At 53.1% G+C, this 11,875-nt stretch overlaps 1 protein-coding gene across 1 annotated transcript in view; it reads right to left on the bottom strand.

Annotated features, from left to right (window-relative positions):
• Positions 1-11,875, bottom strand: part of TRIM29 (tripartite motif containing 29) — a 27,698-nt gene extending 15,823 nt beyond the window's left edge. Inside the window, exons 1-3 of the mRNA XM_017870466.1 lie at positions 10,891-11,875; positions 2,143-2,238; positions 1,049-1,333 (exon numbers count right to left, since the gene is read on the bottom strand). Coding sequence (XP_017725955.1) covers positions 1,049-1,333; positions 2,143-2,238; positions 10,891-11,694 — 1,185 coding nt within the window. The 5' untranslated portion in view covers positions 11,695-11,875. The remainder of the gene's footprint in view (positions 1-1,048; positions 1,334-2,142; positions 2,239-10,890) is intronic.

Raw genomic sequence — 11,875 nt, 5'->3', positions numbered from 1 at the left:
TTCCTTTTCTTTTTTTTTTTTTTTGAGGCGAAGTCTTACTCTGCCGCCCAGGCTGGAGTGCAGTGGCGCGATCTTGGCTCACTGCAACCTCCGTCTTTCAAGTTCAGGCAATTCTCCTGCCTCAGCCTCCTGAGTAGCTGGGATTACAGGTGAGTCCACCATGCCTGGCTAATTTGTTTTTGTTTTTGTAGTAGAGATGGGGTTTCATCATGTTGGCCAGGCTGGTCTCGAACTCCTGATCTCAGGTGATCCGCCCGCCTTGCCCTCCCAAAGTGCTAGGATTACAGATGTGAGCCACCGCGCCCGGCCCACAGTGGTATTTCTACCTTTACATGCCATGCTCAGTGCTGCCTTAGCACTGCTCATTTCCCTTCCTCCTCACCAAAGACTCTGTCCTCCCTCTCAAATCCTAACCGGCCTCCAAGACCCAGTTGAAACTCCACCTCCTCCACAAAGCTGTCTTAGCTTCCTCTAGCCCGCCTGCCCTTCTCTGAGCTTCTACAGGCACTTATCTCCTGAGCCATATGCTTTATCATTTAATTACACACTTTTCTATATTGTTCTCTAATTGTACATGTCTTATCTTCCCAGCTGGATTGCAGTTGCTTGGGGGCAGAAACCATGTCTTGTACTTCTCTATTTGCCACAGCACCTAATAGAGTACTGGGCACGCAGTAGTATCCAAAACACTCTGGCAGATGGAAGGATGAATGGATGAATAGACAAATGGACTAGATCCAAGATAACAAATAGGCAGCACTCCTACACCACTGCCCCTCTACCCGATTCACTGATCTCAGAACTCTTTCCTACTGAGCCTACAGCACTGCTAGCACGTGTCAACTGAAGTTCATAAAAGGTGATATTTGTGTGCCATCTTGAGAGTAGGTAGAGAAATGGATTGGATGAAAAAAATTAAACAGAGAATGGCGCTTGGATAGATGGATGAATGGATGGATGGTTGGATGGCTGAATGGTGAATGAATGGACAGATGAATACGTAGATAAGTGGATAGGTGGATGGATGGATGATGGAGGGGGGTCTCGAAAAGTGCACGGGGAAATTAAGGGCTTGAGTGACAGAGGAGTGGCTTGTTACCTGAAGAAACAACACAGAGTCGCTGATGCTGTGCAGCTGCTCCCGGGTCTGCTTGTCCTCATTCAGCACCTTGGCCCTCTCATCCAGAGCATCCACGATCACCTTCACTTGGTCCACAGCATCCTGCTCCCGCTGCTCCAGTGCAGCCCTCACTTCCTCCTTTTGCTTCTCCAGGTCCCGCACCAGGTCCCGGAAGTTCTGCTCCAGGATGGCCTTCTCATTGGTGGTGAAGCTCTAGAGGTCCAAAGTCAGGGAAGGGATTAGGCAGGGCTTTAGTTAGGGAAAGAAATCTAGCTAGTTGGGTATGTCTTTAGGTTTCCAGCACAGGGTCAGGGCATTCCCACTGCCCTAACCTGGCAAGTCTGTTTAGCCAAGAATCTCATTCAAAGGCATCACTGAGGGATGCCACCTACTGATAGAGATAGCCAGGTTTGTTCACAGCCCACATTCCTATCGTGGCTCCTTCTTCTTGGTGAGTTGATATGAGCCATCATTCCCTGTGGGCCCCAAAGTTCTCCCATGGGTCACAATATGCTCCCTGAAACTCTAACCAGAACCAAACATCTTCAGAAAATGAATGTATATGTAGAAATGTGTATTCAGAAAATTAATGTGTATGCCAGCTGTGTATGTAGTCAGGGTCAAGCAGGCAGTGATTTCAGATTGTAGTTTGCAATTACCCAAACCATGGCAGACACATATTTAGCCACAATGGCATAAGTAGAGAAGAAATGGTGTGTATTTGGTGGCTGGGGAGTCTGGTGGGCAGAACAGACATTGGAGAACATCGGAAGACACACTGGGGTCTTTACTTGCTGGGATAATATGAAATGGGTATTAGGTCACAGACAGGATCCCACCTGAGTGCCTGGCTCAGACTGAGAACGGCAGTCAGTGAGAATGTCAGAGGAAGTGGGAGAAGCCAGAAGAAACATGTGGGATGTCTATGTGTGCCTGAGACTCAAATGGGAGCCAAGGCCTGCCTCTTTCCAGGCAGGCCTGGTGGGGTAAGGGAGCAGCAAGGTGAGCTTGGGGGCGCTCACCTTGATGCGGTCCTTCTCCTTCTGCCACTTCTCAGCTTCATCCTCAATCTCAATGATCTTGAGCTGCAGCTGCTCCTTTTGCAGTGACAGCTCTGTCTGCAGAGAAAGAGCCAGGATTGGAGAAGTCAGGGGGAGGAGATGGAAGAGAACCAGAGAACAAGGGAGCGGGTCCACCCAGGGGCACACTGGCAGCCAGGGCTCATCACTCATCTATTCAGCTCTTCATTCAGCAAACATTCATCAGGACCTCGGATATGCCAGGCACCATGCCAGTCGCCAAGGATCTAGCAGTAAGTTAAATACCATCTTGCTATATTCTCAGGCCACTAGGGCTGGACATTCTAGCCTTGTCTTTTTAAGGGCTAAACCTCTGCTTGTCTCCTCCACCCAGCATGAGCAGGAGGGAACTCATTTTCAGGGTGTTTGCCCCTTTCAGTGGACCTGCAGACACTGGGAAGAGAAAGGAAGGGGACCCAGCCCAGCTCAGCCCAGCCCAGCCCAGGGAGTGTCTCATGGCAGTAACAGTGTGCAGCGTTTCTATGGCATGACATAGGGCTGTGTTGCAAGCAGCAGCCAGGGTTGCCTCTGGCGTGGACTCCGTCTGGGCAGGCACAGCTATAAAACCTGTTTATGGGAAAGGGAAGGCATTCTGCAGTTTTGGCAAGACAGGGACTTTTATCCAGGGGCTCTGGGGAAGGAGAAGGCTAGAGAGGAAGGCAGTGTAGAGTGGAAGAAGGGGTTGTAGGGAACCCTGCTCAGGAAGAGGACGCAGACTGTTGGGGTCTGGGGTGGTTTAGGAAGAGGTTGTATCAGTAGTGTGCTGGGACATTAGCTTTCACTCCCATATTCACCTTCCATTTGGGGAAGTGCCCTTCTCTGAAAAGCAGCCACAATAGAGACAAGAGAGGCATGAAGCTAAGGCCAGTCCCATCCAGCCAAGCCTCTGTTCTGCTGGGCTGCCCTGTCGGACTCTCAAAGCCCCTTCCAGCATGGACAATAGGTGAATGATCTCCACCTGACAGAACAAAGCATCCAAGGGAGCCTTGGATTGCTCCAGATTTCCCCACTACCACTGGGTTTTGAATGCAGAGTCCCACCCTTTTCTCTGGTCATCTCCTTGAGGAGCCCAAAAGAATAGTCAAGGTGAGGAAGCCACAAACCTCTAGGAATGTGAGTTCCAGCAGCCAGGAGTCATGAGCACTTGGGCACATGCATCACCACACGGCACAACTTCTGAACGCTCCACCAGGCCAAGGGAGGGCTAACAGCAGACCTGCTGCAGGCACCCAGGGAAGTGGATCCGATGGCAGACAGAGTTTCCCTGGCTTTCTTGGAAAAGGTGCCCAGAGGGTGGGGAAGGCATGGGGCAAGAGCCACAGAGCTTTCCAGACAGTCCTTGAATCCCTGGCCTCCCCACCACCCCCCCCACCACCACATTACTGGGCTCTCCAGGCAGGGAGATTCAGAGTTGTTCTCAGTAGCATTTGCCCCACCAGCAATGGGCTGGAAATGCCATAGCATGGAAAATACCATCACCAGAGATGGAAAAGAGGACCTAAGGAGATGAGGATGGAGATTTGGCCCTATCTCTGGAAAAAAGGCTGGAGAGAAGCCAGCAGTCACTAAATAAGATGGTGAGAGAGTGGAAAACAGAAAGGAGGCCCACCATAAGGGCAGAAACTAGACCGTCACACTCTCTGAGGATGCAGAGCCCAAGAGCCCAGGAAACACAGGATGGCAGATCCCACGGCCCCAAAGGCCTCCGAGGAGGCTGGACCTGGCAAGCAGATCTGAGCTGTGAAGAAGAGTCCAAGAGAACCAAGACGGGGGTTCTATCCCAGGCACCTTTCTCACCCTGGAGAACTCCTGAGTGAAGCCCGAGGTCGAGGAACAGCTGGAGGCCCCCAACCTCCTGACCCAGCTCAGCGATGGAGGAGTTGGCACCTGGGTTCCTCACCCCACCTTACCACCCCCAGAACAAGGTCTGATGGAAAGGAAAGCAGAGAACAAAAGCACAATCCCTCCCACCACAGGCCAGGGCCCAGCGCTTGTAAAAGTCCTATCTCAAATAGGGGATGGGCAGCCCTTCCATGAAATGAGCAATGGTGGGCTCAGAGGGAGCTCACCGGGAGCACAGGACAGCAAGTACCTCTGAAAGTTGCCTAGCTTCTCTGTGCCTCAGTAGCCTTGTCTGGTCCATGGGGGGCAGGAAGAGGACCTGCCTCCCAGGGAAGCTGTGGGATGCCCTGGGATTGGGAGTGAAGCTCCCAGAAAGCACCTGGCACAGCGTGAGCACCGTCTGAGCAATGGTCCCCATTGTCACTGTTGTGTGGGCACCTTCCATGGACCAGGGGCCAGGCCAGGTGCTTTCACTCACACCATGCTCGCAGCAGTGTGTGCAGTGTGGTGAGCAGGTGGGCCTGGCATTGGCAAGTGAGAAGTGCGGCAGGTGTGATCAGGTGAGGTGTTGGTGGTGTTCAGTGGTGAGGATAGTGTATGCTGTTGGATTGGGATCCAGATGGAATGTGTACACTGTCCAGACACAGAGTGAACAGCAGGGAGTGCATAGAGGCTGGCGAGGTCAAGACACTGGGCTGAATGCAAGACGGAAGCATAGCTCGTGGATAATTGAAGATTAGAGGACACTGGCGGAAATGAAGGAGGAAAAAAGGGGATGAGGGTGGACTAACCACCTGCAAATGGAAGAAGGTCTGACCAGAGAAGGTGAGGGCTGCATGGTTGGGGCTGCAGAGGAGGAAAGGTCTCCCCAGGTGAGCATGGATTCACTGGCCAAGACAGACGAAGGAGATAGAGTTCAGGGATGCAGAATTCAATGGGGATTAGAACAAAGAAGTGTCTAGGCCAAGGGCAGGGTGATGCCAGTCCCCCTGGAGTCCATCCTGTGTAAGGGAGCCAGGGAAGAGGGCAACAGGGCTAGCTGAGCACCGAGGGGTGGAGAGCAGAGCCAGAGGTGTTGGCGGATGACGTGGAAACCTGTGAGGCCAGGGTCAGAAGGGGAGACTGTCTGCAGCTGTGGGTGGAAGAGTCGGTCAGGGTGGAGGAGAGACTTGGCCTTCTATTTCTTTGGGGCACTGAAGAAGTTGGACACAGGCTGGGAAGGGGCCTTGTTCTCACAGCACGTCTTCCAAGACCAGACTGGCAGGACACAGCAGGTTCTTGGAGTTCCCTTGGACTGGGAACTCTGTGCTGCTAGAACACTCCTTCATCACCTCTGGGATGAGTCCTACCCTGTCAGGGGAGGAGCATTTGGGGTGAGACCTAGGGATCCACCTCGTGTCTGTTCAGCTTTTGGCAATTTTTCCTGTATAGGAAGTAATGTAACATGGGAAGGTTTAAAAGACACTGGGCTCTCCTTCAACACTAGTAGAGGGAAGGAAGGGAGTGTTGATTACTGAGCATCTACTATGTGCCAGGACTTTTCTCCTTTAACCAGCAAAAGCCTCCTGTGGAGGTAAGTGGCATTATCCCTCCCCTCCCCGCCCCATTTCACAGGTGTGAAAACTGAGGCCTAGAAAGATTACACAGCTTGCCTGAGTTCTCACAGGTGGAAAGCGGTAAGGCCAAGCTGCAACAATAGGGCTCAGATCCTATTCTGTGCCTTAAGAGGCGCATCTAGAGGTGGTGGCACTGGGCTGTCCTGTGTGTCTTCTGTGGCATTGTCCTTCCCCTTCACTCCTGCTGACCTAAGCCCTCCCATGCTCCCTTCACCTCGCAGATGGCCCACTTTGACAGTTCCACGTCTTTCCTCTTGCCCCCGCTTCCCTCCCAATTCCCTCCCCACACCCTCCCCATTGTCCTGAGGCCCCAGCTTTGTCTCTCCCTCTCTCCCTCTTCCTTCAGAAAGTGGTTAAAGGCCCTGATGGCTGACAGGGCCTCTGATCCCCACAGTGTCGCCCTGCCCACGCCTCCCTCCTGACTTCCTACTCTCTGCTTCATTCCTCCCTGCCCAGACCTGTCCCTAAATGACTCCTTTGTTCCCTTCTCCCACACCTGTCTGGTTGCCTCTTGCTCTCTGATGCCAGGATTGGGCCCTGCATGGGCCACCCAGCCTTGAAATCCTTCAGCCTTGGGTGAGCAGAGGCTTTCCGGAGAGCAGACGGGTAGTGTAGCAGCTAGCAGCACCTCAACCTGGATGTGGTCTTCAGGTGGAGACACACCTGAGCACCCACCTGGATAGGTGTACCTGCACTGCCTCCAGGGAGGAGACGACTGGCCATGATCTTCCCCTGGCCTGAATTCAGTACAAGGCCTGTCGGCTGTGACATTTGCCAAATGAGCCAGTTAATTGCCAGATTTGTACTCTCAGACAAATGGTAATTATCTGGATAAGAATCTGAAATGCTGGATAGATTTCCCCATTTCCACCCGGACGTCAAACAGCCTGGGATCAGTTAGTCTGCTTAACTGGGATTTACTGTTCCTTTTGCTTCCTCACAGCCTCAGGTCAGGGGAGGGGTAAGATGGGGCAAGGAAGGTATCACCCTGACCATCTCCAGGCCAACAGTGGGGAAGAGGACAGAATGCCAGGGCCACGGAGTGTTAGCAGCTCCCTCAGTCTCCTTCACCTTACAGATGGGGACACAGGCATAGTGGGAACCTCCCCTCCCTGAGCCTTGGTTTCCTTGTGGTGAAATTGGACTAGATCTCTGATTCCCAACCCAGCTACATATTAGAATTCTCTAGGGAGACCTTTAAACGACCTCCTTGGGTAAGGACTGGGAATTTTTGTTTCAACAATTCACCAGCTGATTGTGGTCTGGGGATTCCTGGCCACTGGACTCGGTGATCTCAAGAAGACCCTTCCGATCCTACAGGAACAAAAAGGCTTAAAATAGCGGAGAGGAACCCCAGCTCTGCCGATCTCGAGTGCTGTAACCTGTGTAAGTCTCTCAACGCCGTTGAGCTTGTTTCTGCATCTACAGGTAGGACATGCTGGGCCAGGCACTGGCACTCAGGTGTGTGCCATAGACACTGGATTGTCTCCTGCCTGCCTGTCACTTTGCTCCCCTGCTTCCTGTCTCCAAGCCTCTTTTATTTTGTTGTTTCTCCCTTAGCACCCAGAGAGGTCACCCTGCCTCCTTTCTCACCCACCCCGTCCCAGAGCAAGCACTCTCCCCCAAAGTCACCAAAGTCTCCAGGGAAAGTGGGCCCAGCCCCTCCAGGGCACCCTGGCCTTTAGCCCAGCTCCCCTTCCCGAATCCCAAAGAGCTTTCCTGGGCAGACCAGTGCTGCTCAGAAACTCAAGGACCCGTGGCTACCCATGCCCAGCAACCAGTGGGCCAGCTTTCGTGGAAGAATTGGGCAACGAGATGAGAAACAAAGCCATGTTATGGTGAGAGAACTGAACTGAACCAAATGGTGGGGTTGAGAGAGTGGAGGAGGCATGAGGCTGAGCCTCTCCAAAGCAATGCTCCTGGCTGAGTGACCTCCACACATGCCTGGTCGTGCTGCCACCTCAGAGCAGGCCAGACCCATGTCAGGGCAAGGCCACCCAAGAGCAGCCAGCCAGCCACCCAGAAGGTCTTAACAGCCTGGCCTGCTGAAGCTTGAGATAGGCAGAAGGAAGACCATGAGACACAGACAGGGATGTATGTGTACATTTCCATCCCACCCACGTAACCTAGCCTGGGAAGTGTCCAGTGGCAGAGGGGAAGACAGGAGGACATGTATGGGACCTATTGTGACATTCAGGGTGGAATTGGAAACATGCTGACCCAGGGACCACTAGAGGAAGGTGCTGTCATATTGTCGCACCAAGCGATCTTTTTCTAACAGAGACTCTGCTCAGAGTCTGTAGATAGAGCTGAGGCCCAGAAGACGGGCACCCACAGCCCTGGGTGTCATCTTAGCCTCACACAACCAACCAAGGCAGATCTGAGGCTATGTCACCTGGGCCTTCACCACTGGCCTGCAGAACAGGTTCTGAACAAGGCTGCTTGCAAACAGCTATGTGTGGGCTGATGTTTGGGTCTGCAGGAGATGCCTCAAAAGGATGCCAGGACTGGCATGCTCATTCACTTTGGCCCATCTACCCATTAAACCTGCTCTGTGCCAATGTCCCCCACCTCTGACATTCCAGCAGAGCCAGGCCGAGACAGTCGGGGTGCCCATCTCAGTCTCCTGGCTGCCTGGCTCCACTGTTCCCTGCCTAGCCCGATGCTGCAGGTGCACATGCATGTGCACACACACATGCAGGCTACCTGAAGCTCCCACCATCACGGTCACTTTAGGGGACCAGGCATTTTCTCCTAAAGCACACATATCCCAATCCCATCCCCTTGGGGCCCCTTCCCTGAGGCATTCTCAAACACTGGAAGAGGGCTTAGGGGGCTTCCTCCTCAAACAAGGACCTTGGACAGGCCCCTTCCTTCCTCTATGCCTGTGTCCCTATTTGCAAGGTGAGGGAATACTCTGTTGGCCTGGCATTCTGTCCACTACGACTTTATGTTGACTGATAGCCACTCTGCGTAACTGGGTGGGTGCTCCCCAGTCCTGTCTGTGTGTATGAGCCCTGCCTCCCGACCTACATCATGAGCCCTCCCTCAGAAAAGAACTGTGAGTCCCTCAGCGGCCCGCATACTGGAACCTGAACTCTGAACTCTAAGCTCCTGGCACATCCAGACGGGGCTGTCCAAGACCTTCCTGCCCACCAGAACCACCTCTTCCAGAGGTACCCAGGCTTAAGCAGAGATATCCTTGGTTCAGTCCAAATTTGAGGCCAAATCCTACATAGAAGATGATCAATAAGAATGTCCTTTGCTTGTAGTCGAGGTGGGAACCTGAACCCTCCGCCTTCTTGACACCTCTTTGCCCCTCCTCATCCTGAGGCCTCAAAGACATTTCGAAGAATCCTATGGCTCTGTGGGGTAATTTGAAAACCAACAATCTAGCCTCACCCCTTAGGAAACTGAGACTGAGAATGGAAAGGACTTATTCACAGCCTTACAGTTAGTTAGAGGCAAAAACTGGGACTGGAACTCAGTCACATTTCCTAAAACCTTGTCTGAGGCTCTGCAATTTCTCAGTTGCTGTGATGAGGATGACTGCCTCTTATTCTTTCTAACCTCCCAAGTAAGCTCCCTAAAATGACTTTCACGGCCCCTGTCCCATCTATATCTCTCAGTATGAAGCCTGAGGCCACACTGGGGTCTTCCCCATCTTCCGACGGGGGAAGCTGGAAACATCTTCCTGGGCCAAACAAGGCTTCTGGAAGGGATCTGTGAGTACATTCCCCTCCCTACCTCAGCCCTTTCTGTCCAGGGGTGTGGGTGAGAGATGAAAGGAGAGAGTAATCAACCAGCGCCTCCTGGTCAGGAAGCCTGGGCAAGGAGGAATCCTGTGCTGTCCAGATCTGAGACATGCAGAAGCGCTTCAGGAAAGTGGAGTTCACTGCTTTGGAGGTCAGGAAGGTTTGCCCCAGGAAGGCCACCCATAGCAGGAAGCTGTGTGCCTTAGGAAAGAGTGAACCCCACATCTGTGGGGCCAAGGGCAGTGGCCACAGCTGGGCCCTTTGCCCCAGGTATGCTACATCCACAGGCCTGCACTTGCCTCTGCTCCGCCCCATAGAAGTACAGGCAGAGGCACATAGAACTCATGCAAACACACTTACGTATTACATATACAAATACATGCAAACATCCACAAAGGCACAAAAACACCCACGTGCACATAAAATAAACACATATACAGATGCTCCTCAACTTGTGATGGGGTTATTTACCAATAAATCCATTGTAAGTTGAAAACGTGATAGGTCAAAAATGCTTTTAATACACCTAGCCTACCAAGCGTCATAGCTTAACCTAGCTTGCCTTAAAGTTGTTCAGAACACTTACATTAGCCAACAGTTTGGCAAAATCTTCTACTACAAAGCCTATTTTGTAATAAAGTGTTGAATTTTATGGAATACTGTACTGAAAGCATAGCACTTTCACACCATCAGAAATCAAACCATCCTAAGTCAGGGACTAGCTGTACATGTACATGCCATCCACACACAAACTCCAAACTTCCCCAACAGCGTTCGCCTGCAGGAATAGATGTGTCTACACACAACCACACATGCAAAACACAGGGCCCAGCTGAGAGAAGGATAAAGGAGGCTGTAGAGGAAGTCAAGAGACCAGCTGGGGATCAGCCAGAACAAGCAGCCACTGTACCACAAATAAAAACTACAAAGACAACAGAAAGGACATTTCAATGGACCCCAAACTTCTCTCTTCTAGTATCTTTCCTCACCCACAACCCATTCCCCAGGGGCCAGACCCACTCAGGTTAGAGGAATTATCTTTTCTTCAAATCAAAAAAAAAAAAAAGCAGCAGCAGCGGAAGAAGAGGAAGAGGGAGAAGGAGAAGAAGAAGAAACACCCCAGCCAGGCACAGCGCCCAGGAGTGAGTTCTGTGCCATTGGGTCATACTCTCTGACCTGACTTGAATTTATCCTGTGACTTTGGTCAGGCCCCCAGTCTTTTCTGAGTCTCCATCTGCTCATCTAGAAAATGTCCCTGTCTCCTGAGACATTAGGGGATTGGGGAGCCACCTCTGATCCCCAGGTGGGATTAGGGGGGACAGGGGGTATGAGGGGAAAGAAATGTTTTCTAAAAGAGCCAAGGACAGCAGAAACTTAAGCCCCAAACCCGAGGAAGCCCCAGTGGAGAAGATGAAGGTCGGAGGGGGTGGGGTGAGAGAGGAGAGGCCTGGAGGGGCAGGAGGGGCCCCAGCACTTACCTCCTTCTCGGCCTTGGCCTCCTCCACCGTCACGGTGCTATGATTCTTGTGCTCTTGGAACATGCAAAGGTAGCAGATGCAGGTCTGGTCAGTCTGGCAAAAGAGCTCCATCGTCTTGCCATGCACGGGACACTTGCGGGCCTCAAAGTCCCGGATGGGCTCGAGCAGCTGGTGGTCTCGGAAGGCGGCGCCCTCCAGGTGGGGCTTGAGGTGCAGCTCGCAGAAGGAGGCCTGGCACACCAGGCAGGACTTGACCGCCTTCTGCTTGTTGCCGATGCAGGAGTCGCACAGCACCTCCTCGGAGCCGGACTTGGGCCGTGAAAAAAGGCCCGTGTCGGCCCGGGGGTAGCTGTTGCGCCGGGTCTCCCCGGGCTCCATGATGGACACCGTGGGCTTCCGGGACTCTGAGAAAATGGACTTGCGCAGCTCGCCCTTTTCGGCAAAGGTAACGGGTGGCTTCTTGGCAGCCCCCAGCTGGAGCCCTGCGTACGGCGACCTCTTGCCTTCCATCGAGTCCATGCTGAAGTAGTTGGAGTTCTTGTCGTCCCCGGACTCGACAAACTGGATGATGGGTCGCCGCCACTCATTGCCCGCGAACAGGGCGCTCCTCCCTTCCCCTGGCTTCAGGGCACTGCCCAGGCTCTTGCCCTCAGCTGCCTCCCCGCCGTGCCCGTTGGTGGTCTTGGCATCCTTGCCGTCAGTCTTGGTACCATTCTCCAGGCTGCCATTGGGGCCCGACGGGCTCCGGGCATCCCTGGCTTCTGGGCTCGACCCGTTGCTCCTGGAGGCATCTGCAGCTTCCATCTCAGCGTGCTTAGCTGATCTGTTTTAGGCTTGCTGGGGTTCAGGATAGGTGACCTCTCTGGCTGGCGTCTCGGCAGGGAGTGGGGCAAGCAGCCACAGGGAAACACCTCCCAGGTGTATCTCGGCAGGGAGCAAACACCGCCCAGGTGTATCTCGGCAGGGAGCAAACACCTCCCAGGTG

This window comes from Rhinopithecus bieti, unplaced genomic scaffold (genome assembly GCF_001698545.2).
Source record: "Rhinopithecus bieti isolate Rb0 unplaced genomic scaffold, ASM169854v2 scaffold_5002, whole genome shotgun sequence".
Taxonomy (NCBI): domain Eukaryota; kingdom Metazoa; phylum Chordata; class Mammalia; order Primates; family Cercopithecidae; genus Rhinopithecus; species Rhinopithecus bieti.
Note: the sequence above shows the minus strand (reverse complement) of the source record. Positions and strands in the feature narration are given on the sequence as shown.